The sequence below is a fragment of the Chiloscyllium punctatum genome, chromosome 15 (genome assembly GCF_047496795.1).
Source record: "Chiloscyllium punctatum isolate Juve2018m chromosome 15, sChiPun1.3, whole genome shotgun sequence".
NCBI classification, from domain to species: Eukaryota; Metazoa; Chordata; class Chondrichthyes; order Orectolobiformes; family Hemiscylliidae; genus Chiloscyllium; species Chiloscyllium punctatum.
The window spans coordinates 92901331-92929316 of record NC_092753.1 but is presented as its reverse complement, the minus strand read 5'-3'; the positions used below and the strand labels follow the sequence as shown (position 1 = coordinate 92929316).

The 27986-nt window shown below is 44.0% G+C and overlaps 1 protein-coding gene across 1 annotated transcript; it reads left to right on the top strand.

Moving 5' to 3' along the window:
• Positions 1-1056: 1056 nt before the first annotated feature.
• On the top strand, positions 1057-26463 carry chodl (chondrolectin). The gene is made up of 7 exons (XM_072585747.1): positions 1057-1682; positions 8133-8451; positions 14294-14451; positions 16269-16316; positions 21392-21487; positions 22664-22766; positions 24217-26463. The coding sequence occupies exons 1-7, from the start codon at positions 1592-1594 to the stop codon at positions 24299-24301; spliced, it is 900 nt and encodes a 299-aa protein (XP_072441848.1). The 5' UTR covers positions 1057-1591; the 3' UTR covers positions 24302-26463.
• Positions 26464-27986: the final 1523 nt, after the last annotated feature.

Sequence of the window (27986 nt, the reverse complement as noted above, 5' to 3'; positions counted from 1 at the left end):
CAATGTAATAAATGAACAGATAATTGCTTTCAGTTATTTTCACTGAGTGCTAGGCTTTTGATGGGAACAGCCTACTCTTCATAAAATAGTACCGTGGCACCATCTACAATCATCCGGCAGGTAGGAAAGGGCCATAGCATGAGCACTTGAACTTTTAGTGTCGGCCTGCATTTTTAGAATCATAAAGATGTCCAGCATGGCCGTTGGGCCCAACTTGACCATACTAGCCAATTCTCACAATTAAATTAGTCCCATTTGCCTGCATTTGATCCGTATGCCTCCATACCTATCCCATCCATGTACCTGTCTGAATGTTTATTAAATGACAAAATTGTACTCGCCTCTACCAATACCTCTGGCAGCCTGTTCCAGACACTGACCACCCTCGGTGTGAACAAATTGCCCCTCCGGACCCTTTTGTATCAGTCCCCTCTCACCTTAAAACCTGAGCCCTGTTGTCTTAAGACTTCCCTCATCCTGGTCTGAAATGGCCTTCCTCACAAATTTTACATTGAAATGTTGATCTCACTCTTTGTACACTTTCTCCACAGCTATAACATTGTATTCCTCGCTCTGTTCTATTGCCCTACTGCACTTCCAACGGTGCGATCTGCCCGCTCTGCACGCAAAACAGAACTTTTCACTGTGTACGGGACAATAATAAATCAAATCAGATCAGTATCCTTCGACTGTGACCTCTGTTTCAGGGCTCCCCAGCTTTCACCTTCTCCAATCCTATTAGCATTATGTAGGAAATTCTCCTAATTCTACCTCATTCTCCTAAACTCCAGTGAATACAGCCCTAATGGATCCAATAGGAAATAAAGTTTGCTGTTGGCAAACCTCCTCTCAGGATTGTATTTGCTGCGGGGGTTTGACAGGGACTGGTTATAGGGGGGTGGGTGAGGAGGTGTTGGCAATGGGCAGAGGAAGGAGGACGCTGATGGCCTGTGATGCTCTCTCAGCTGGTCTCTAGGATAAAAAAGCTTCCGTTCCCAGGCTTCCTGCAACACTTTCTACGGACAACGAGAGGAGAGGGGGTGGAGGGAGGGAGGGGGGCGTGGAGCTGGAGTTAGACGCAAAGGAGGAATCTGCTCTAGAGGCTGCCCCCTGTCTGTGCCGTGTCTCTGTGGAATCAGACGGCGGTCGCTGTCAACTTGCAGTGACTGTCTGTGGCTGCTCCCTGACTCTGCTCCGCGCAAACCCCTCAGTTGTTTCGCAGTTTTGGTTTGGCCGCGTCCCTGGCTTTCACTTGAGCCTTTATTTTTGCGGCGTCGCCGATTTAAGTTGCTTCAAGTTTCGCACGAACCCTTCAGTTGAAAGTAAAACCCCGCAGGAAACTCCACTGGCTGTGCAGCTTCTGTGTTTGCATGGGAATCCCCAGTTCTGGTGGAGTTGTTTCCTCCAGTTGGACCACGCTCCCTTTTCCCCTGGCGTTATCGAAGTTGCACTGCGCCCAGCTTTCCTGGGCTTCTGCGGATTGCATTTCGTCCCATTTACCCCGATTCTCTGGGTTGCACTGCGCCCAGTTTCCCTGGGACTCTCTGGGTTGCACGGCCCCCTCTCTGTGTGGTCGCTGCTGCGGGTCCCAATGCTCCCTCACCAGGTGCTGTCCACTCGGATGTTCGTGCTGATCCTGAGCGGGATTCTCGGCGGCGGCTCCAGCACCCGGGTTTTGAGCGGTGAGTGAGATTCTATCCTTTGCCCCATTCATGGGGGAAGGGGGGGAGGGGGTGTTGCATGTGTCCACGGCGTGACTCGGGGTCGGAGGGCAAAAGTAAACCAGCAAAAGGAGTCATGATTTGGAGATGCCGGTGTTGGACTGGGGTGTACAAAGTTAAAAATCACACAACACCAGGTTATAGTCCAACAGGTTTAATTGGAAGATACAGGTTTATGTAAAACTCTGTTATCTCACTTTTTAGGTTCGAATCAATCTAAACATCAGGTCATAGACAGAGAACACAGGGGGCTAACACCTTCAACATATTGTCTAGCTATCACATTGTTAACAGCTAACCCGAGAATGCAACGTTTTTTTAAAAAAAGGGTTTTGTGATTTACACATGAAAGAAGTGAAACTATCACTGTATTCTAACAGATGAAAGGCTTAACAGACAATCAATTTTTCAATGTATAATTTCAGTTACATCACACTGCAAATTTTTGCTATAAATTCTTATGATCCAGCCCTCCACTATCACCTGATGAAGGAGCGTTGCTCCAAAAGCTAGTGTGCTTCCAATTAAACCTGATGGACTATAACCTGGTGTTGTGTGATTTTTAACTTAGCAAAAGGAGAGGTTTCGATCTGAGCTGCCTTTAACATGTCCCATCTGGACTTTCAATTGTCCGATGTCATTGCGACTGGGGATGCTCAACATTTGCCTGGATTTTGGTTTGAGTGACTTGCTTGGGAAGGAGATCATTACCAGCTCAAGTACCAGCTTGGGCGCACTCTGAGAGTTCAAGTCCCTCACGAGATCTGGGCACAGCAATCGTGATGACTGTCCCACTGTGGTACTGAGGAAGCATTGCATTGTTATGGGTACCGTCCTTAGGATGAGATGTTAGACTAATGTTCACAATTGTTCCATTACGTCAAAGAATTGTTTCTTGGTCCCTATTTATTATTGTAGGCAAGGAAATTACTTATCCCTCAGTCACTTTTACCCCCTCACATTATTATTGTATTTATGATTGTGGAATCTTGTTGTGCTTACACTTGGCTGCTGTGTTTCAAAAGTGGCGCTTGCATTTTGAAAGTACTTCATCAAATAGTTTCAGAATAAAGAGGCATCAATTTAAGACAAGGAAGAATTTCTTCCCTCAGAGGCCTCCAGTGGCAGCAACACCGTGATGAGTTGGATATGGCTCAACCCCAGCCTGGGGTCTCCCTGTGAGTGAGGAGCACTTCCCAGGCCACCTCTTACGCCTCCCCCCCCCACTCCACCGGCCCAGATTGGCAGGCTGAGCTGAGGCTCTAGGTCCACAGCTAAGCCCTAGCACCGGAAGCATCGATGAACAGTCTGATGGAGGACATAGATTCCCAGTGAGCAGTGGCAGCATTGGATGGGAAACAAGAGGGACAGAATCTGCACATGCCCAAGATCATGGCGGCAGCCCAGTTGTGGCAGTCCTGATGGTAGCAGAAGTGGAGGCCAGTAACCGAGATCCCAGAGCCTGTTACAGAGACCCTGGGGCCCATTACAGAGACCCTGGGGCCCATAATATTGACCCCAGAGCCTTTTATAGAGACCCCAGAGCCTGTTATAGAGATCCTAGAGCTTGTTACAGAGATTCCAGGGCCTGTTACAGTGACCCCAGGGCCTGCTACAGAGACCACAGACCCTGTTACAGAGATCCTGGCACCCGGTACAGAGACCCCGGAGCCCATTGCAATGACCTCAGACCCTGTTACAGAAACCCCAGAGCCTGTTACAGAGACCCTGGAACCCAGTACAGAGATCCTGACTGATGTCAATCAGTAACTTGACAGGCAGTGGAGGAGAATCAAGAAGAAGAAAGAAAGATGACCTCTACTGCAATAAAACCTTACTCAATATTAAATGTTTCAAGATGGTGCTGGAGCATGATGTCCCTGTGTATAACACATAAGCAACACTTTTCAATAAATTTGTGCACACATGTGACAAGAAGGAAGGCAATGGCCTAGTTGTAGTAATGGTGGAGCAGGATTGAGAGGTTGAATGACCTGTTCCTGTTTCTGCTTTTATGGTCTTATGAATGTGAAGCATTTTGAGATAGTGAAACACTGTAGGCTGCAACATGTCACACTGTGAATGTATATTTTCTGCATAATGCTTTGGGGGCTGAGACGTAGCTGTTGGCAACACAATTGGAAAGTCCTGGTACTTGGAATATTGCTACACGTTTCAGTGTTTTACAATGTGCTTATGTACATATACGTAAATCCATGTTTATGTGTATGTTCTATGTACCAATATGGGGTAACACCACACCATTTTAATTTGTGTCATTAGTGAGTTGCATACATTTACGTGAATTTCTCACTGTCACTGTCTGAGTGTGTGTTTATGTGACTCTCTATTGCACAATGTACTGTACCTGCACATTCCTACCTTTCAATGGTATGCCTAGCTAACTGTATATGAGAGAGTATGCATTTTCACTGCACTGTGTGCATGTGTATGTTTATGCATCTGTATGTTTGTGTCTTTGTGTGTGTATCCATGTGGGTGTCTGTACTCAACGTCTGTGCATTTTTCTGACACTACCTGTGTGCATGCATCCATGGATGTATGTGTGGGTGTGTACTGTGTCTATTTATCCTATGATATGCGTATGAGTTTCTCTCAAACACTAAGGATGCATAATTGTATGTCTGCGTCGCATTTTTATGTCTGTGTTACTATCTTGCCATCTCCTTTCTGCTATGTAACTCTTAGTTCTCCAAACCTCACCCTGATCAAAACAGTCCATGGCTTTCTGGTGGGTTGCTTCTCTTGTTTGCTCCTGCTTTTACTCTCATTTCCCTCCATACTGATTTTTTTTAACTGTGTAAAGACTCAGCAGAATCCTTTATAATCTGCACCCTGGTATAGTAAAATCTTGATCATCTAAACATCAATTATCCAAATTTCGGATTATCCGAACAAGATCTCAAAGTCCCGTAAAAACAGCATTAGGTAACTCAGCATCCAGTTATCAGTTAAATGGCATTATGGTGTGCATTGCCGGATAACCGAGAAATGTTCGGATAACAGGCACTCATAAATTACCGTTTGTTTCCAGTTATCCAAACAATCAATTATCCGACCAAAACACTGCCCGCCAATCTCATTCGGATAATCGAGGTTCTACTTTACATCCTTTATCTCCCTCTCTCTCACCTGTTGGGGAACAGCAGCTGTTGGATCAGGGTATTTTATAGATTTTGTTCTCATCTGTCACAAATCAGCAAGGTTTGCTAAGTCTTTCTACTGAAAAGAAACAGAACAATTCTCAACTGTCGGTGTGATTTATGAAGGGAAAATAATGCAGACTTAAAATGATTGTAATTTTCCATGAGTTCATATTTGGCTATATATCTGGAGGTGTCAGTTTTTTTTGCTGGCAATTTTAGTAAAATTCTAGTCACGGGAAAAGGTGCTTTAACAAATTGACAGTTATATCACAGTGTTCCTGACTTTACAGTTCTTTAATGGCTGGTTCAAGCGCTGACAGAGTAGTTATGAAGTTGGCTGTAATATCCAGAGTAATTCATCCTGAAATATAATACATCATACATACCAGTAATGGGACAGTAAAGAGCTGAGACTTATCGATAAGGAAATGTCTGGTTGGGTTTTGTGCTGAGCTAGTTGATCCTAAACTGTGGACAAGATTGGAGCCGCAGCCATTGGTGTCGGTTATTAAATGCTCAGAAAAGCAATACCAACCTAGGTCCAAGCCCTGGCTGTGTCAGCCTTTATGTTTGGATGCTTCCTTGAGGACAGAGTTGTGATGAATGCAATTGACACCTCCCTGCATCTCAAAGTATGGTAGGCATGGAAAAATGACAAGCATGCCCACTGCCAGCCTAAATGTGCCTCCTGTCCTACATCAGTTCTTTTTATTCCTTCATGGGATGTTGGTGTCACCGGCAAGGCTGGCATTTATTGTGCATTGCTGATGTCTTTCAACTGAGTGGCTTGTTTAGCCATTAAACAGGGGCATTAAGTGATCCACTCAGACATCCTGAGTACCCTCTGACATGGCCTGATGAGTCACTTGGCCATATTAGGTGCTTACAACATGAAGTGCTGTGGTTCAAGAGGAACACTGACTATCATATAGCAAAGAAGGATGGACAATAAATTATAGAGAACAATGGGGTCTTTTACGTCCACCTGAGAAGGCAGGCAGGACCGTAGTTTCAATCTATCTCTCCAAGGAGTACTGCTTTGATGGTGCGGCACTGATTGTTTAGCTGGAACTAACTGCTCAGGTCTCCACATACATGACACAAATCCCCAACTCTGCTGGTGATAACATACTATCTCAAATTAACTCACCACCTGAAACCTACCTCTCTGACCATTCATCATTCATCAACATGGGACCCCTCTTTGTCTCAGACCCTTTCATTTTGGGTCTTGCTATCGTGAAGTACTTTGAGGCATCTCCCCAGTTAAAGATGCCATGCAATGCTGGGTGTCGGTGCAGTAGTCCATGATTTTCCTCTGCTGAGGATCGCGCAGAAGATGGTGGCTTGCAGTAGGTGTCTTATCAGCTCACACCTCCAGGTGAATGATCAGCCCAAGTTTCTACTCCTGATTATAATCCAGTTAATCTTCATAGAACGCCTGCAATGTGGAAGCAAGTCGTTCTGCCCAACAAGTCCACACTGACCCTCTGAAGAGCATCCGCTCCCCCATCCAATTCCTCCACATTTCCTATGGCTAATCCACCTAGCCTGCATACTATGGGCAATTTAGCATGGCCACTTCACCTAACCTGCACATCTTCAGACTGTGGGAGGAAACCAGAGCGCAGGGAGAAAACCCATGCAGACACAGTGAGAATGTGCAAAGTTCATATAGACTGTCACCCAAGGCTGCTGCTAACCACTGAGCCACCGTTCCGCTCTACCTTCTTAGAGAATGCACGTTAAGAGGCAGCGTGGATGCAATATGTTGAGTAATTGACCAAATAAGATACTCTACTGATCAATATTTAGATTCCAAAGCTAAGCTGTGCAGTTTCAGTTCTGTCTGTGGTGTCAAACAGTCTTAGCACAGGTGCAGCACTGAAGTTAAATGCCATGTACAGATGCCCCTGCAATGTCCTGTGAAGCACTCAGAGAGTGAAGCTAGACTATGCAAGGAGCCATGGAGTTGAATCCATACTACAACAAAGGCTAGTACCAATAAAGTTGATGTGAGGGAGAAATTGGCAGCTACAATTGGAGATGGGAACCACCACCTGTACCCTGGCATAGAGAAATGCTGCCTAATTAATTGTGATGGGATCACATAAAGGATGGAACTGCATTTATATAGTGGCTTTTAATAGCTCAGGATGGAACTGATCACAAGTTTTGTTCTGCAGGCAAGATGTACATGAATAGAATACACAGTGGCAATGAGGTAATGAATATAGTGACTGTGGGATATTTAAAATGCATTTGCAGACAGATTGGGCTTCAGCTTGAAGCCTCGTATCTAGGACAGGATACCCCTCTACCATCATATTCATTCCAAATACCCCACCAGAAACTCCATTGACACTACCCTTCTCTTGGCAAATTTGCCCTTGCTGCGCACTACATCAGTTATCTGTTTAAACTTCCAAACACTCTGAAATTTCTTCAGTGCTCTTCTCTCAAATTCCTCAATTTCGAACACTCCACTACCAGTAGGGATGCCAAGCTATTAATTTCCTCCCTAAATCTATCCACTTTTTTTTCCATCTTAAAGATCCCTCTTAAAGTCCAGATCTTCACATGAATATATGATTAAGCAGGAGTGGGCCATTCACACCCACATCCCATAAAACCCGCTCCACCATTCAATAAGATGATGGTTGATCTGATTGTAACCTCAAATCCACATTTCTACCTACTCTATGTGAACCTTTCACCCCCTTATTTAATCTATCCATGTCTGACATAAAGCTACGCAAGCACTCTGCTTCCACTACTTTTCCATAAACAGGATTTCCGAACACTCATGAAAGTAAAAGGAATCACCTATGTCTGTTTAAAGTGGGTGACCCTGATTTTTACACAATGGCCCCTAGCTCCAAATTCTCCCATAAGAGGAATTATTCTCTCTGTATTCACCCTGCCCTCTGTTCCAATACCTTCTCCTGTGCCTTGATGTAAAACTTTGATAACACTCCTTGGATGAATCATATTTCATCTTGTTAAGAGTTACTGTTTAGTATGAGTTATTAATGTTGATAATTCAGCATTCCCTCTGCACTGTGCTGGATGGGAGCCGCCTATATTTCTTTCCTGAGTGGAAGCTTCAACCCATGCCTTTATCGCTCACATGAGAGTGTTGCCCACTGAGTTACTGCTGAAACTAGTGTGATGGATTGTTGTTTATTTTTTTTTGCTTTGCTCTAAGAGGTGGTTCGTGAGGTGTGAATTGTCCTTCTTGCAGGTCAGACCGTGTGCTATGGCGGCCCAGAGTACCCCTGCTACAAGATCGCCTACTTCCAGGACCTAAGCCGACGTATCGGCTTCGAGGAGGCGAGTCAGGCTTGTGAGATGGACGGGGGAGCCCTTGTCAGCATCCGCTCAGCCACTGAACAGCGGCTGATTGAGAGCCTCCTCCAGGACCTCACCAAGTCGGGCTCTGGGCTTTCGGATGGGGATTTCTGGATTGGACTGAGGAGGAGCGATGAGGGCCAGTCCCACAACACTTTCAGTGGATGCCCCAACCTCTACAGGTGGACAGATGGAAGTGCAGCCAAGTTCAGGTATAGGCAGTTGTGTTTGGAATGTACTGTCTTGTGACTTTGGGTGTTCTCCTGTTGTGGGTCCATCAGTGACTTAGCAAAGGTGTTTTAATGGCAGATTCATACAGCTTGAAAAGTGAACATTCATCCCATTATTTCTTTGCTGGATCCTAGAAAGAGCGATGCAATTAGTCCCACTCCCCTCTCTTTCCCTACAGCAAATATTTACCAATTTTTAAAACATTTTCATCAAATTTCTTTGAGGAAGTTACTATTGAAATTGCTTCCCCCATCTCCCCAGGCACTGCATTCCAGATAACAATAATTCATTGCATAAATGAAAGTCCTCACATCTCTCCACTAATTCTGGTAAAATTCTGGTCTCCCTCCTATCAGAAGGATGTTGTGTGACCTGAACGGGTTCAAAAAATATTTACAAGCATGTTGCCAGGGTTGAAGGGTTTGAGCTATAGGGAGAGACTGAACAGGCTGGGACAGTTTTCCCTGGAACGTCGGAGGCTGAGGGGTGACTTTATATAGGTTTATAAAGTTATGGCGGGCATGGATAGGGTAGATAGACAAGATCTTTTCCCTAGGGTTGGGGCGTCCAGGCCTAGAGGGGATAGGTTAGGGTGAGAGCGGAAAGATTTAAAAGAGACCTGAGGGGCAACCTTTTCACACAGAGGGTGGTTCATGTAAAAACCAGCTGCCAGAGGAAGTGGTGGAGTCTGGTACAATTACAATGTTTTAAAAGGCATCTGGATGAGCACGTGAATAGGAAGCGTTTAGAGGGGTATGGGCCAAGTGCTGGCAAATGGGACTAGATTAGTTTAGGACAGTTGGTTGACATAATCGAGTTGGACCGAAGGGCCTGTTTCTGTGCTGTACATCTCTATGACTCGATAATTCTTTAGTCAATTATCTTAAATCTGTGACAATCCCATCAGTGTGAACAGCTTCTCCTCAATTAGTCTATCAAAATGCCTCATCATATATAAACACTTAGCATTTATTGCTCAGTTATATTCTGTAACATTGTTTCCTGTGGGCCAGATCTAACATATATGTCCAATCAATGGTGGAGATGAATGCCCCAGTGAAATCATTTGGTGGGAGGTTCTGCTGGGGTTCAGGTTGCTGATGTGATCTCAATTAAACGTTCCCACGCAGTGCTTGAATATGGACTAACATCCAGTTGTTGGGGTGAGGTGGAGGAAGGAGTGGTGGAATGACATTGCCGTGGAATTAACTGGCTTTAGTGGCTTGGAGGATGGGAATGACTCCCCTTGGTCAACAATGCTTGCTGCCTACAGTTGCTAAACCTGCAGTACTGGCTACGAGACTCCAGGAATTTAAACAAAAATACAACCCATCACCTCTGTTGTGAGAAAACCCAGGAGAAAGGGCACCAGAATACAACTGGACAAAATCTTTAGGGTGGAATTTTCCCATTCTCCATTGTTGTGAGGAGGTAAATGGAGTGAGAAAGAAAAAAAAACAGATTTTCAGCAATGCGGAATGAAAACCGGCGTTCCTGCGTAATGTTGATGACTAGACAGGAATCTCATTAATGAGGGGTGGGGATGAGTTGCTTGCATTAACGTTCCACCTCATTCCTCAGCAGCTTGCCGTTTGCCAAGATGCAGATAGAAGCTAGATGCCAACAAGTCCCGGCTTGAAGGTCAGAGTGATGGCCCAAGGCTGCTGGTGTCTTCACAGGGTATCCTTCATAGTAACTATTCACCAACATCTCAGCACATACTGCTTGGTCAGGGACTGCTGTACTCTGTCCATGCAGGTTGGCATCAGTAACTATCAGCAAAGCACATTATTATGGCACAATTGAGATTCACTTATAAAATGGTTAGAATATAGTTCATAGAGTCATAGAGATGAACAGCATGGAAACAGAACCTTTGATCCAATTTGTCCATGCCAACCAGATATCCTAAATTAACCTAGTCCCATTTTCCAGCACGTGGCCAATATCCCTCTAATCCCTTCCTATTCATATACCCATTCAGATGCCTTTTAAATGTTGCAATTGTACCAGCCTCCACCACTTCCTCTGGCAGCTCATTCTATACACGGACTACCCTCTGCGCGAAAATGTTGACCCTTTAGGTACCCTTTATATCTTTCCCTACTCACCCTAAACCTCTCCCCTCTAGTTCTGGACTCCCCCACCCCTTGTCTATTTATTCTCTCCGTGCCCCTCATGAATCCCTTCAACGCTGCCCCTTCGGAGCTCAGCACCACCTTACATGGCAAAGCATCTGCCCACTTTCTGATAGACACCTGACTCAAGTATCAGGCCAGGATGCATCTCAAGGTTCTTAACTTGTTCTCTTACCATTCACTCAGTCGGACACTCGGAAATATCAGGTGAGACCACAACTGTTTTGGTCTTCTTACTTGAGGAAGGATATACTGGGGCTGGAGCAGATGCAAAGGAGGTTCACTAGGTTGTTTTTGGAGTTGGGAGGGTTAGCTTATGAAAAGAGAGATTGAGTAGTCCGGGACTGTACCCATTTCAATTTAGAAGAATGAGGGGGGGGATCTCACAAAAACATATAAAATTATGAAGGAAATGGACAAGATAGAAGAGCAGGGAGGTTGTTTCCACTGGTGGTGAAACTAGAACTCGGGGTCACAGCCTCAAAATAAGGGGGGTGGGGGGGGGGGGGCAGATTTAGGACTGAGCTGAGGAGGAACATCTTCACCCAAAGGGTTGTGAATCTGTGGAATTCCTCACTGAGCATTTTTTAAATTCACTCGTGGCATTGTTGGTTGGACCAAGTTTAATGCCTGCCCGTAGTTGCCCCTTGAGAAGGTGGTAGTAAACTGTCTTCTTGAACTGCTGCAGTCCACCTGCTGTGGGTTGACCCACAGTGCCCTTGGGTGAGAGTTCCAGGATTTTGACTCAGTGCCACTGAGGAAAAGACAATATAATTAAAAGTAAAGATAGTGAATGGCTTGGAGGGGAACTTGCAACTGCTGGTATTTGCTGCCCATGACCTTCTGGATGGACGAGGTCGTGGGTTTTAAAGGTGCTGTCTGAGGATCTTTGGTGAGTTCCTGCAGTGCATCTTGGTAGATGGTATACACCACTGCTACTGAGCGTCAGTGGTGGAGGGAGTTGAGAGGATGTGCTTGGGGGCCTGGTGAAGGATTAAGGAAGTACTGAGCAATCACTCTAAAAATGGTAAGGAATCATGCTGGAACTCTCGGAGAGTGGACGGATACATGGCAGGTGTAGTTTAATGTGGATAAATATGTGGTTATCTACTTTCGTAGCAAGAACAGGAAGGCAGATTACTACCTAAATGGAGTCAAGTTAGGTAAAGGGGCAGAACAACGAAATCTAGGTGTTCTTGTACATCAGTCAATGAAGGTAAGCATGCAGGTACAGCAGGTAGTGAAGAAAGCTAATAGCGTGCTGGCCTTCATAACAAGAGGAATTGAGTATAGAAGCAAAAAGGTCCTTCTGCAGCTGTACAGGGCCCTGGTGAGACCGCACCTTTAATATTGTGTGCAGTTCTGGTCTCCACATTTGAGGAAAGGCATTCTGGCTATTGAGGGAGTGTAGCATGGGCTCACGAGGTCAATTCCCGGAATGGCAGGACCATCTTACACTGAAAGATTGGAGACACTGGGCTTGTATACCCTTGAGTTTAGAAGGCTGAGAGGGGATCTGATTGAGACGTATAAGACTATTAAAGGATTGGACACTGTGCAGGGAGGAAGCATGTTTCCGCTGATGGGTGAGTCCCGAACCGGAGGACACAGCTTAAAAATAAGGGGTAGGCCATTTAGGACAGAGATGAGGAGAAACGTCTTCACCCCGAGAGTGGTGGGTGTGTGGAATGCTCTGCCCCAGAAGGCAGTGGAGGCCAAGTCTCTGGATACTTTCAAGAAAGAGTTGGATAGAGCTCTTAAGGATAGTGGACTCAAGGGTTATGGGGATAAGGCAGGAACAGGATACTGATTGAGGATGATCAGCCATGATCATAATGAATGGTGGTGCTGGCTCGAAGGGCAGAATGGCCTACTCCTGCACATATTGTATATTGACAAAAGGCTGTTTGATGAAAATCAAATATCATCCAATTGGATATTTGGTTTCTGATGATTGTGGGTAGGTGAGGATAGATGTTGACACTGAGCAGAGATGTGTTGGTTTGGCCTAGTCGGGAGGACAGGGGTGTCATGTACTGATATCTCCAAAAATGCTCCCAACCAGCGTTCTCAACCGATTGCAATGCTAATCTCTTCCGTTTCAGGGAGCTGATTCTTTGCCGCAAAAAGTTTGCAGACAGTGTCCTCTAGTGGTGAGTATCAGATATGTCAGCACTCCTCAGCAAGAGCACAAAGTCCTTTTAAGTAAGATTTTCGTTCAAGTTTTTCCAGTGAGACTCAAACTCACAACCTTTTAAACTCAGAGAAGTGAGAGTACTACCAGAAGAGCTAGTCTTGGAGGAAGAACGTGATCCTTTTACAGTGTGTGTGTGTAACATTGATTGTTTCTTTTTATATAATTAGCCGCATCAACCCTGGTTTCCTCAAGAGACAATTCAGAGTTTCTTGTGATTTTACTGATTTTATTTTCGAACAGTTTATAACCACCACTGGTGTTGCTCTTTGCTAAGTTGGGTTTTAATCAAGAATGTTAAGGTGAGGATCAACCCTATGTTTTCTAGACTCCTTCTGAATTGGTTTCTGAATGTTATTAATTCTTTTAATCTTCATACACATTCAATTAGATCACCTATGTTATCTACTCAAAAAGTTTAGTCCTCATAAATTAGGCATTTTTAATCACAGTATCATTATTATTAAAAAGCAAATAAACATTACTGTAAGTATAGGGTTATGGCAGAACCAGTACCTTTGAGCTTTTCTGTCAGTAAGTGAGATTAAATGAGCTTATTAGTAATTTAGCTCAATTGACCCGATCTTAACTCCATAATGCTTAATACCATTATCGAGTCAAAATTGATGGTCAATTTAAAATTGTTAGTTGAGAGAGCCCCCATTATGAATTCCACACCAATATAAATCTCTGCATGTTAGAGTGCTTCCTTGGATAAAAAACAGAAGGTGCTGGAGAAACTCAGCATGTCTGCTACCTTCCTTGATTCCAAAGAAGAGCAGTATCAGACTCGAAGCGTTAACCCTGTTACTTTTTGGAGATACTCCCAGACCTGCTGCATTTCTGCAGCAATTTCTGCTTTTTCATTTCAGCTCTTCAGCGTCCAGTATTTGGCTTTTCTGAACTTTCCTCCTGAATAGCTAAGCTGTGGTGGCCTCCCAGGGGAGCTGGTGTTGAGAACCCCATTTCAGACAATGACAAAACACGCAATTAGAAAAACAAAAATGTTTGCAGGCTTAATTGCCAATTATTGAGTTTTATTCCATGTTTATAGAAGCTCTTAAGGTCCAATTTTACATTTCTTGCATGTTTACTGTCAGATACTATTATTCTCCCCTTAACCAATCTCTTGGTCCTCCTGTGCTGAATACTAAACTTGTATTCCTTCTTTATTCAGTCATTGGCAGTGGCATTGTTGGCTGGGCCAGCATTTATTGCCTGTACCCAGTGGCCCTTGAAAAACTAGTAGTGAGTTGTCTTCTTGAACTGTTGCAGACCATTTGATTTAGTTACACACACAATGCCATTAGGAGGGGATTTTGACCCATTAACATTAAATAGGTTTACTACTGTATGTGAATCCTGTTTGGATTGAAGATGATCCTTAATTTCTTTTGCAAGCAATTTACTGCTTTGTTCTAATAAGGCCCTCTCTTTTCTCCTTCTGAAAGCAAGGTATAATCAGACCATCTCTACTTCCTGCTATTCTAGGAACTGGTATGCAGATGAGCCTTCGTGTGGGAGTGAGGCTTGTGTAGTGATGTATCACCAACTGACCGCTCAGCCTGGCCTGGGAGGCCCCTACCTCTATCAGTGGAATGACGACAGGTGTAATATGAAGCACAACTTTGTCTGCAAGTATGCCTCAGGTATGACAGGTCCATTGGGCTGAAACTACTGCTGAGGAATTGATGCAGGACCAGTTACACCTCTCCTTCATCTATTGTTGCAATGGAATGTGACCTTTCCCAACGTGTGATATTGGTCAATATAAAACTTACCAAGCTGTCCTAGATTTGCAATAATTAAGCCTAACAGAAGCATCGAAGTTAGAAAGAGCAGAAGGCTAGTCAGGCCACCAGTTGGGAGGCGATGGCATAGTGGTATTATTGCTTCACTGTTAATCCAGAGACCCAGGTCCTATCCCAGTGACCTGGGTTCCAATCCTGCCACAACAGATGGTGGAATTTGAATTCAATAGACTATTAATTCCCGACTTCTAATGGCGACCATGAAGCTATTGTCAGGCAAAACCCACCTGGTTCACTATGTACTTGTGGGCGGCACGGTGGCACAGTGGTTAGCACTGCTGCCTCACAGCGCCAGAGATCCGGGTTCAATTCCCGCCTCAGGCGACTAACTCAGGTGACTAACGTTCTCCCCGTGTCTGCGTGAGTTTCCTCCGGGTGCTCCGGTTTCCTCCCACAGTCCAAAGATGTGCAGGTCAGGTGAATTGGCCATGCTAAATTGCCCGTAGTGTTAGGTAAGGGGTAAAGGTAGGGGTATGGGTGGGTTGCGCTTCGGCGGGGCGGTGTGGACTTGTTGGGCCGAAGGGCCTGTTTCCACACTGTAAGTAATCTAATCTAATCTACTTCATGGAACAAAGCTGCCATCCTTACCTGGTCTGGCCTACATGTGACTCCAGACCCACAGCAATGTGGTTGACTCTTAACTGTCCTCTGGGAAATTGGGATTGGGCAAGAAATCTGGCCTCGCCAGCAACACCTTCATCCTGTGAGTTAATTTTTAAACAACCCCACTCAGTGATTAAGCATGATCATGTCTGATCCTCTATCACAACACCATATTCCTGCTCTGTCATTATACCCTTTGTCATTTTAAGTCTTGAGAAATATATTTTTCCTTTTTAAATATATTTAGAGATGCAGCCTCTGAAGGCCTCTGTGGTAGAGAAATCCGCAGGCTCATCAGCGCCTCAGTGAAGAAAATACTCCTCATCTCAGTCTGAAATGGCTTACTGAGACCATAACCCCTTGTTCTGGAGCTCCTGGTCAGGGGAAACCTAACCCCTGCCTCTAGTCTGTTCAGCCCAGCCCAGTCAGAACATTTCAGTAAGACCTCTTAGCAGTGGGCGGCATGGTGGTTAGCACTGCTGTCTCACAGCACCTGAGACCTGGGTTCAATTCCCGCCTCAGGCAACTGTCTGTGTGGAGTTTGCCCATTCTCTCTGTGTCTGCGTGGGTTTCCTCCAGGTGCTCCGGTTTCCTCCCACAGCACATAAAAATGTGCAGGTTAGGTGAATTGGCCATGCTGACTTGCCCATAGTGTTAGGTGAAGGGGTAAATGTAGGGGAATGGGTTTGGGTGGGTTGCTCTTCGGAGAGTCGGTGTGGACTTGTTGGGCCGAAAGGCCTGTTTCCACACTGTCATCTAATCTAATCTCCTCTCAGTGTTCTGAACTCCAATGAGTGCTGGCACAGTCAACCAACTCTCTCGTCAAACTACACCCTTGCCATTCCAGGAGATAGTGCTGCATTCCCACAATGATAAGTATCTCTTTTCTTAGGTAAGAGCTCAAAGCTGCTCACAATATCCCATAAACATGAACTAATATTCCTATAACCAGTTCTTTTAATATGGACAATGTTGCATTTTGTTTTGTGTCCTTAATATCACGATGTTGATAAAAGAGTGCTCCATTTTACCATTCCTTTTACTGTTGACAGAAAACCTCTTGACCAATGAATCGGAAGACCTTGTGGAGTCAGATTATGGTAAGTAAAATGTGACTATTCTCTTGCATATTTCATGACAGTATTTAATCAGAGGGAAAATCAGAAATCGCTGGATAAGATCATCAGGTCTGGCAGCATCCATGAAGAGAAATCAGAGTTAGCATTTTGGGTTGAGTGACCCTTCCTCAGAACTGTTTTTTAAAGTTGGATTTTGATCATCAGCTCTTAGTGACAGAGATTTGGCAAGTGATTTCATCACTACCATCTACCCTGGGCGTGTTATGCCCAGAGCATTCTGAGAGAGCTGATCCACAGTTTATCTTTCAGCTATCTTGTGTCTGTTTTGCATGAAACTCCTCTGTCCAAAGAACAAAGAAAATTTACAGCCCGGGAACAGGTCCTTCGGCCCTCCAAGCCTGAGCTGATCCAAATGTACTGTCTAAACCTGTCGGTCAATTCCTAAGCATTTGTATCTCTCTACTCCCCACCTACTCATACATTTATCCAGACGTACCTTAAATGAATCTACGGTGCCTGCCTGTACCACCTCTGCTGGCAACGTGTTCCAAACGCCCACCACCCTCTGTGTGAAGTACTTGCCCCGTGTATCCCTCTTAAACTTTCCACCTCTCACCTTGAAAGCATGACCTCTCATAATTGAATCCTTCACCCTGGGAAAAAGCTTATCTCTATCCACTCTGTCTATACCCTTCATGATGTTGTAGACCTCAATCAGGTCTCCCCTCAATCTCCTTTTTTCTAGTGAAAATAAACCTAACTTACTCAACCTCTCTTCATAGTTAGCACCTTCCATACCAGGCAACATCCTCGTAAACCTTCTCTACACCCTCTCCAAAGCATTCACATCCTTTTGGTAATGTGGCCACCAGAACTGTACACTGCAATAATTTAAATTGCATGGGTCAATACCAATTCGAACCACAGGTTGCACTCTGACAGCATCTTTAGTGCAGTTAAGCATTCCACATTATTCCATAAGAACGTAGACTCATACTAACATGAAGAGGGAGTTCGGAGTGATCAGGAGGAGGCTCCCTGCAACTCCTGAAGCTTAATTCTACTAGAACACCACCTCTCCCCAAAATGATAGATGGCTAAAAACAAAATGCATTGAAGTTCTGAAGAAGGATTATATCACCTCTGCTTTCTGTCCATAGACGCTGCCAAACCTGCTGGGTTTCTCCAGCAATTTCTGTTTTCACTTTGCAAAAATTAAAAATTGATTTGTATTTACCAGAGTTAGGGTATTAGATGCAAAGATACTACACCATAGTTCAGAATTCACTATAGGTGACCAGGCGGCAGAAATATGCACAATGGAACTCCTTTTAAACAGGTTATTTTTCTGGAGATACTCATCAATGGTAGGGCTGGAATGGATATTCATTGCTCATTTCGGTTAATCCTCCTGAAGGGGATGAAGGGCTTCCTTCTTGACATCCAACAACCTTGTGGTGAAAGGCTGTTTGGTTTGGGATGTGGATCCAGCAATGCTGCTGTACTTCCTGGCTGACAAGATTCAAGCTGTACGTCACTCCTGGGAATCGGATAGTGTTGATATGTCTGCCCTGGTATCCCCGCTATCACTGTGTGTGCAATATTACTATGCTGGTGTTAATCCTTCTTTATAAAAGGGAAAGGTAGGTGTCCTAAAATCAGAAAGTAACCAGCCAACACTTATTCACACAGAGGTGAGTGGTGGGGACACAATGATTTATTGAAGGGGTGATCTATATTCACCTGACCTGATGAAGGATCAGCGCTCTGAAAGCTTGTGGTGTCAAATAAACCTGTTGGACTATACCCTGTTGTCGTGTGACTTCTGACCTTGTCCGCCCCAGTCCAAGACTGGCACCTCCACATTATTATATAATAACAAACACAGAGGGCAGAGAAATCCAAACTGTATAGTTGGTGATCTAGATACTTTTGTCAAAATTATAACACAGAACAGTGCTAATAATTAATGCTTCTAAAGGTCAACGTGTGATAATCTCAGTTAGTCTGCAAAATGTCAACGTGCCAAGTTTTAGGAAAATACAGTCGCAAAAAAAGAATAGCTTTGATAGACAGTTAAAGGCTAACTCTGCCCAGAAGAATTATTTTTAAGGAGCCTTGTCTTTCATTCCTGCTGTAACTTGAAGTAATTTGCTGATGGAGAGCAGACTTATATCCCAGGGATGAGTCTCAGGACTCTTCAGAGGTCCCAATCCACTGACTCTGTGGGTTACCTGGGAAATTTGAACAATTTTCACAGTCCCAATACCCTCTGTAAAACTGGAGCAGAGTCAGAAGCTTCAGACAGTTCTGACGTACTGGAAATGTTACCCAGGAAATATTAGAAAGACTGTTTTTGTAATTCATTCAGGGGATATGATTCTTGCTGGCTAGGCCATCACTTATGCCCATCCCTAATAAGTGGTATGGTCCCTACTCCAGGGCGATGCGTACAGTGGTGGATTTGCTGTGATCATGGGTACAATAGTGGGTGATGATTATGATGATGTGGTATTTATGCTCTTGGACTAGAATCATAGAATGCTATGGAAGCAGGCCATTCAGCCCATTGAGTCCCCACCGCCCCTCCGAAGGGCATCCCAGCCAACCCTCCTCCCCATACCACATCCCTGTAACCCTGCATTTCCCATGGCTAACTCACCTAGTCTGCAAATCCCTGGACACTCGGGCCCATACATCTAACCTGCACATCTTTGGACTGTAGGAAGAAATCAGAACACCCAGAGGAATCCCAGGGGAAAATGTGCAAACTCCACAGAGACAGTGACCCGAAGGTGGAATCGAACCCAGGTCCCTGGCACCGTGAGGCAGCAATGCTAACCACTGAGCCATCATATTGCCCCTAATAATCCAAATTTGCAGCTCAAATCCCATCATTGCAGTTTAAGAATTTAGCTCCAAAGGAATTGATGAACGTGATAGTGGAACTGTTGAATTGTTGTGAAGTCCCTGGTATGTTGAGGTCTTTCTCAGAAGAAAGCTTCTGCCCTTATCTGGTATACATGTGAACCCAAGCTCCTGACTCAGATATCCAGCTACAACTAGATATACTCCTGGTGGTTTTCACTCGTGACCATGTGCAAAAAATCACTGCTGCGGTCAATCTCCAAGAAGGGTCTATTTCTCTGTTGTTTAATGCCATCTCCTCACCAAGTAGAGCATTATTCGAATGAATGATTCCCAACTGTATCAAACTGTCTTTTTGCTAATGATTTTTTTATTATAAACCAACAAATATATTCATACACATGGCATTCTCCTGGAGATTCATCTTTAGTTCCTGGTCTGTGCAGAACAGTCCGACTGGGTGACAACTGAAGTAACTCCACAGAGGCTGGTATCCCGTCACCAAGTCACCCTTTATTTATACGTGCATTGTACTTGACACTAGTCTGGATTCCTCACACCCAGCTCTCAGAATGAACAGGACCTCTGACACACTTGTTTATATCCCATAGAATCCCTACAGTGTAGAAACAAGCCCTTTGGCCCAACAAGTCCACACTGATCCTCTGAAGAATATCCCACCCAGACACATTTCTGTACCCTATTACTCTACATTTACCCCTGATTAATGCACCTAACCTACACATCCCCGACAACTATGGGCAATTTAGCATGGCCAATCCACCTAACCTGCACATCTTTGGTTTGTGGGAGGAAACCAGAGCACCTGGAGGAATCCCACACAGACACGAGGAGAATGTGCAAACTCCACACCAACAGTCACCCGTGGCTGGAATTGAACCCGGATCCCTGGCACTGTGAAGCTAACCACTGAGCCGCCCTGCTGCTCTGTCAGCCTGGGCTCCCTGATTAGACCAGGTTAAAAGCCCCAGTCAGGGAACTCACATTCTGGCTGACATTGTTCCAATCTTTACAACCATTGTATTCCATGCAAATGTGCTTAATGGAAGGAGGTGGTGGCATAATGGTAATGTTAGTGTACTAATAACGCCAAGCTAGTCCTCCTCCTGAGGTCAAAGGGTGCAAGGGGGAGTCAAGGACCTAGTCGTGGTTTTGCTACACTATTAATCCACAGACCCAGGTCATGTTCTGGGCACCTGGTTCGAATCCCACAAGGGCAGATGATGGAATTTGAAATCAATAAAATAAAAATAAAATCTGGAATTAAGAGTCTAATAATTGAAAATTAATTCATCACCGATTTTTGGGGAAAACCCTGTCAGTCTCACTAACATCATTGAGGAAAGTAAACTGTTGTCCTTACCTGGTTTGGCCGACATGTGACTCCAGATTCACACCAATGTGGCTGACTCTGAGCAGTCCTCTGGGCAATTAGGGATGGGTAATAAATGCTGGCCTGGCCTAGCCTAACCCACATCCCGTGTGTGAAAAAAATGGTTTGAAGCATCTAGATTGTAATCTGTAAGATCCTGAATGTTCTTACTAAGGTAGATGTAAAGAGATTGCTGACTCTAGAACTAATAATAAGGGGTCTCCTATTTAAACAGGAATGAGGAGAATTTTATTCCAACAGTCGGCCATTCATTTTAGGAACTCTTTTTCTGAAAAGTGAGTGGAAGCAGAGACTTTCAATCTTTTTCTTTAAGCCAGAGATATATAAATGCTTGATTAGCAAAGGGGGTGGGGGGAGGTGAAAGCTTGTCAAGACATAGATGGGAATGTGGAGCAATCAAATCAATCATGATCTTATTTACTGGCAGAGCAGGGTCAAGGGGTCAAGTGGCCTACCCGTGTTTATGATTCATAAATTCCAATGTCCTCTTCAATCTCTGATAACCTGATCAAGCAAACCACTTTAAGGTTTATCAAGGGTATGGTATCCCACTGGCCCTCCCTCAGAATTCTTAGTGGTGGGCAATAAGTGTCAAACTCACCCTCTATCATACAGCCTGAAGTAAATTGATAAAAAGAATGGGTATCAAATGCTGGTGGAACCGGGATTTGCTTCATTTGTTATTGAGTTTCTGCTTTGATCCTGACCAGAATTTCAGTTCCACTGTGTCATCTTGGGAACTGATTTTAGAGGAGTGTTCCTCCTGGAAGTTGTTGTGTGAAAAGTAAGCTAGAGTGATTCTCATCTTCCCCAGTTTCAGAAAATGTGTCCGCGGGCCCAGAACTCAAGGTTCAACCACCGAGTAACTCTGCTGATGACCAACACCACATGGTTGTGACAGAATCATCAGGTAATTCCCACCATATGTGATTCGAACACTTCATCTGTGAGTTTGGATGTCAGTAGGGTCAAGAATTGTCTTGGTTTTGTTCCAGTGTAGTGGAAGCCTAATTCTAGCATGAAATTGGGCCTCATGTCAATAATTTGGGCTAATAATCAGCTCAGCTTGTACCTGCATGGACAACTTGGCCAGATTCTGAAATAAAACTCAGAAAGGTTTAAAATGGACAACTGATTTGCATCACATCAGAATGTGGCCCCAATGAGTTATCATGGCTCTGAATCCTTATCTCTACTGCAGTATAGGATAAGGAGTTAGAAGCATAGCACTATTACTCTATTTGCCAATATTTGAATCTTTGTTCTATGGACAAGGGGTGATTGACAGCAGTTACCTTACTCGCATACAGCAGAATTGTCTTCAGTGTTAGCCCCAGCCACCTTCCAGAATGGTTTCTCTGTGGAACCATGCATTCACATTGGGACTCTCTAGCATCCCAGTAATTAATGTGTGGAACTCAGTCACAAAGATTAGGACAGTTCAGACCCTAGTCTGTTCTAAATGAGGTGGTTAGAATCTGAATTCTGGTTGAGTCTAATACTCCACTGATGGATTGGAAGACCATTTTCCAAATTTTTCACCCCTAATGATTGTCCAGTGACTCTTGCTGGTGTCAGAACCGAGTCCTGAGTCCATTCAGGTTTAAATAAATTTTTTCCATATGCACACATATCAATAACTAAATTGCATAGATTCGAAAGGACGCTTTGTGCAATATATCAGTGCCTCTAAAGGAAAATGCATACAACCACTCAGATTAGTTCTGCCATAGATTTAGTGCTTACTTGATGGGATTATGAGCCAAATGATTCATCTCCCAGTTGCACCACTGTGACATTCTTTACACCTTTTTGTCAGTGTCACACAGAGTTGTCACACATTGACAAGGTCATAGCTTAATCTGGAGTGTCCAATAGGGTATCCCGATCTTTGTTTTAACCATGGAGTGAAAGCCCATCCTGACATTACCCATCTTCGGGGACTGTCTTTGAAACCTTAGCTCATCACTAATTGACAGTGGATGTTGAGTGTGGGTTGTTGTGGAAGGAGGAATTTAGGTCGCTTGCAATCTTACAGATTCCGTGACTTGATGGAAATTCTTGAATCGATATTTGTGTTTTCCAGGGATAATGCCCAATGTGGTGTACGTCATCATTCCTACAATTCCACTGCTGTTGTTGTTGGTGGTTGCCCTGGCAACCTGCTGCATCCAGATGTTGACCAGAAGGTACGTCAACTACATTAGTCTATAGTCACTGAAGCTGCACTGAATGTGGTGTGGCTGGACAACCAACCATTAGGGAGGTCAGATTCTATTCCGGCCCATAGCTTTTCAGTTAACACAAGACTTGTATATCTTCTACATTTTTCAGTGTGTCCCAAAATGCTTAATTAAATACTTAATTAGTGCAGCCACTGTTGTGATGTAGAAACCATAGCAAAATCTCACAAGCTACACTGTGAGAATGTCTATATCATCTTCTTCAATGATGGAACAATTATTGAGAAAGGAGAACTTTCATTATTGTTTGTTCATTCAGGAGATGCGGCTGGTCCAACATTTGTTGTCCATCCCTACTTACCCTTTATACCCTTGGGGATGAGCTGTCTTCTTGCAGTCCATTTGGAGTGGGTAAACCAGATGGGGCAAGATTACCTTGCTCCTCTCTGAAAGAAAAAGGCATTGAATGTTGTATTTGCATCTGAAGACAAGATCTCACCTTAGGGTCTTAGACACAGTGAGTATCGCAGGGACCCCACACCAGGAATGTTAGACTGGGCTATATGTCTCCTTGAACTTCAATGTAAATAATGATCAGAACAGATGAAAGACAATTCATTCTCAACATTGTCACACAAAAGTGAACTTAACCCCAAGAGAATGCATGAGTTGGAGGATTTTAAATTTGAGATAGCCAATATCTGGGTCAGGCAGGCGCAAGTGTGGTTTCAAACAGCTGGGTGGATTGAATGGTCTACCCTGCCACAGCTTTGGAAGAGACCCTATTCCTGAATCAGTGTGACGTTTAACACCACAGTACAGTCATAACCTTTCTCGAGCAATGTTGCCAATTCTGCGTCCGTTCAGTGACAAAATGATATGATGAGATTGATGGGGTTCAGATTGGAATTGAAAGCCTTCAGGATCCATTCATTAAAATCCTGGTGGAGTGAGTCAATTTCTTTCTTGTTGGGTCCCTGAGGTGAAAGGGCAGTGTGAAAACTCACAGGGTCCATTCTTGGAGACAATGTGTGTTCTTTGACCCACTTTGATCCTTCTGCAGGGGCTATTAGATGATTCTCGTCTGTCTTGATTGGTAGCGGAAAGGTTATTGGATTAATAACTTAGAGACCTTGACTAATGGTGGGGAACATGAGTATGATTCCCACAATAACCAAGTTGCTATAGAACCCAATTGGGTTGACCATTGTCCTTTGGAGAGTAAAATCTGCTGTCCTGCCCTGGTCTGACTAATGAAGAATTCAGATCCCACAATGATGTGGTTGGTCTTTGTCAGTGTCAACTCAGTAAAGAGTTCTACATTCCAGCAACACCCACATCTAACCTAATGTACTCGACTTGGCTGCTTAGTATTGGAAGGCACTATTGCAAATAGACATGTTAACTCCGAGGTTGGCTTATTCACAAATGACTTATTTTCTTTTATTGCCCTCAGCAAAGACCGATCAAAGAGCAGCCCAAATGAGTCGACTCTCTGGATATCCGCAGCTCCGAAAAAGGAGAACCTTGCTGATGTTTAGTAATCTGCAGGCCAGACTTAATCCCATGGATAAAGAGTCAGGCAGCAACATCAGTAAACACACACACACAAAGCCAACCATCCGACAAGCTGATTACAGACTTCTGAGAGAATGCACACAGAGACAAGACAGGTCTGAGAGAGACCAAGGAGCATCAACCAGATCATCAACCGAAACGAGAAATCAAAATTTCCCTTCCTCTTGTCAATTTTTCTTTTCACTGCTGTGTCCAGGATGGATTTTAGAAAAAAGCAGAAGAGATACAGTCGCTGAGGGCAGTGTCAATGGAAATGATGAGTGCTAGTAGTACACAGCTTTTGAACAAATGCCAAGAGGTGGACAAAACCAAGAGACAGGTCAGGGTTCTAATCTGGAGGTTTTGGCAGAAAATGGACTGCTTAGGGATTTGAAAACTCATTTCGTTCGGGGGGCGTGGAGTGGAGGGGTGGGATGGGATGAGGCAGAAAACATGTTCCTGAGGAGCAGCAGTGAATGGCTTTAAATTGATGAAGTGTTATCATTGCTTCAAGGTCAAGCTTCTGGTGAAGATGCCATTATCAATGACTCTGGACAAACTATAATGGCTTCCAGAGAAAAGATGAACCAACTCTCACTTATTTCCCTCCAATTGTCCAGAATGAGTATTTCCATTTTTGGCATGTTTATTGCTTCTTGTTTGCTTGGAATTGTGCTTTTTTTTTGTCCTGGGAAGATATTAAGAAAGTTTGGGGTGAGGGGGAGCGAAAGGTGAAATATTTTTAATTAAATTGGACTGTATGAAGAATTGAATTGTTTATAGTTTTCATTCTAGTTGGCAAAGATGGTAAATTGGGCCAATTCTGGTTTGGGGAGTGTCATGACTCGCATGTGCTAGATTGTTAATCATGCCAACCCTGTATGAGTCATGTAGTACTCAAATACCAGACAGACAGTGGCCCATTCCTGGCTGGATTTGTGGTCAATTAGTGGGACCTCTAGAGTTGTCTGAGGATTTTTCTACTCTCTATTGTCAACCATGAGCCTAATTGGTGGTGCAACCTAGAATCATAGAATCCCTACAGTGTGGAAACAGGCCCTTTGGCCCAACAAATCCACACCGACCCTCCAAAGATTAACCCACCCAGACCCATTCCCCTATCATTATATTTACCCCGAGTAATGCACCTCACCTGCACAACCCTGAACACTATGGGCATTTTGGCATGGCCAATTCACCAAACCTGCACATTTTTGGATTGTGGGAGGAAACTAAAGCATCCAGAGGAAACCCATACAGAGACGGAGAGGATGTGCAAACTCCACATCGTTGCCCGAGGCTGGAATTGAGCCCAGGTACCTGGTGCTGTGAGGCAGCAGTACTAACCACTGAGCCACTGTGCTGCCCAACATCCCTACTTCCACCTCTATAACATCTCCTGCCACTGGCCAATGTCAGCTTTACTTCTGCTGAAATCCTCTTCCATATTGTCTTTGTTGGCTCCCAATTCAATTATTTTCCTACTCCTCTGGCCTATTTCCCACCTTGCACCGTCCTTGAATGCGAGCTCATCCAAAATGCTTTCAGGTATTTCCTACCTTGGACCATGTTTCTTTCACCCATCGCTTACCTTTTCACCGAGACTGGCTACTTGACTTTAAAAATTCTCATCTTTGTTTTCAAACCCTTTCATGGTTTTGCCCTGCCTATCTCTAACCTCTTCCATCTAGGAAACCCTCCCAGATTCCTGTGCTCTTCCTAAATACAGAGGAACCTCAATTATCCAAAAGACCTGGGCGGGGAGTATTTCTTTTGGTTAATTGAATTCCAGATAATTGAATGCTGGATAGCATAGTCTAGCAAAGCATCGGGACCTTGCAATCTTGCCGGATAATCCGATATTTGGATAATTGAATGCAAAATTATCGAGGTTCCTTTGTATAATCTCTTATTTATCCTTACTATTTGGTCTGTCATTGGTGACTGTGCATCCACCTACCATGATACACACGTCAGTATTTCCCTCCTCACATTTCTCCCCCTCTCCTTTCCTTCACGATGCTTCTTAAATCTCTGACCTGTCAGAACATCTCTTTGTGTGACTATCTGTTAAATTTGATAAAGCTCCTGCAAAGTGCTATTGAAATGTAAGTTCCTGTTGATTGATAAAGGAGTGACAAATTCATTCTGGTAAGCTGTGTATTTTATTTTTCCAAATCGAGGTCCATAGGCCTTTGAAAGTGGAGTTGCAGATAGACAAGGTGATGAGGAAGGCATTTGGTACTTGCCTTTATTGGTCAGCGCATTGAGTGTAAGAATTGGGGTGTCATGTTGTGGCTGGACAGGATATTCATGTGGCCACTTTTAGAATATTGCATACAGTTTTGGTCACTCTTCTATAGGAAGGATGTTGTTAAACTTGAGAGGGTGCAGAAAAGATTTACAAGAATGTTGCTGGGATGGGAGGGTTTGAGTTATAGGGAGAAGCTGAATAAGTTGGGACTTTCTTTCCCTAGAATGTTGGAGGCTGAGGGGTGACCTTACAGAAATTTATAAAATCATGAGGGGCATGGATAGGATAAATAGGTAAGGTCTTTTCTTCCCAGGGTAGAGGGAGTCCAAAACTAGAGGACATAAGTTTAAGGTGAGAGGGGAAAGATTTAAAAAGGACCTAAAGGGTAACTTTTTCATGCAGACAGTAGTGCGTGTATGGAGCAAGCTGCCAGTGGAAATGGTGGAGGTTGGTACAATTACAACATTTAAAATGCATCTGGATGGGTATATGACCAGGAAGAGTTCAGAGAGATATGGACCAAATGCTGGTAAATGGGACTAGATTAATTTGGTCGGTGTGGATGATTTGGACTGAAGGGTCTGTTTCTGTGCTGTATGACTCTAAAACCTGTTCAGAAATGTTTTTACACACCTCTGGAGCAGGTAGGACTTGAAAATGAGCCTCCTGGCTCAGAGATAGGGACGCTGCCAAAGGGAGAAAAACAAAAGGAAAAACAGTGTCATATTTGCAAATGTCGTACTAGAACACTGTTCTGAGATACAGAGAATAAGTCAGATCAGTATGCATCATTGACAAACTTTTCTGTTTATTTTTCTGTATACAACTGTGTCACAAGAGTCCAAATTCTACATTTGCATAGGGCACCAAATCGGAGGAATTACACGTTGGTATTTTTTAAGCGACCTGTTCAGATATGTAATACTACATCTGAAGCTCATGAGGCTTGAACCTAGACCTCCTGACCCAGAGGTAGGGACACTACCAATGCACCATAAGAACCCTTAAGTACTGACTGAGCCCTAGTCGTGTGTTTTTCTTGGGTAAATGTTATTTCTATAGCCACTTTGTAGTAAAACACTGGGCTGATTTCTCACTCGTTGGTCATGCCTCCCCTTCCCCTGATACATGGATCCTACGTTCTCTATATCGCTGCTGAGATTGGTCAACTCAACTCAACCCAGAATTCAGTGTTGGAATCTTCTCTTTTTTGGAGACAGTGACTCTGTTCACCATCTCCAACCTGCAAGTATGAACATTTCCACTTTAGGTTCAAGGAAGACAAACCAGAAGATTTTTCCTTTAATGTGAAGAGTCTAGCAAATGTGGAGGAGAAAAAATTCATACATGTATATACGTCAATCTTGAAAATTGCTAGCATTCCTATAGTGTGGAAACAAGCCTTTCGGCCTAAT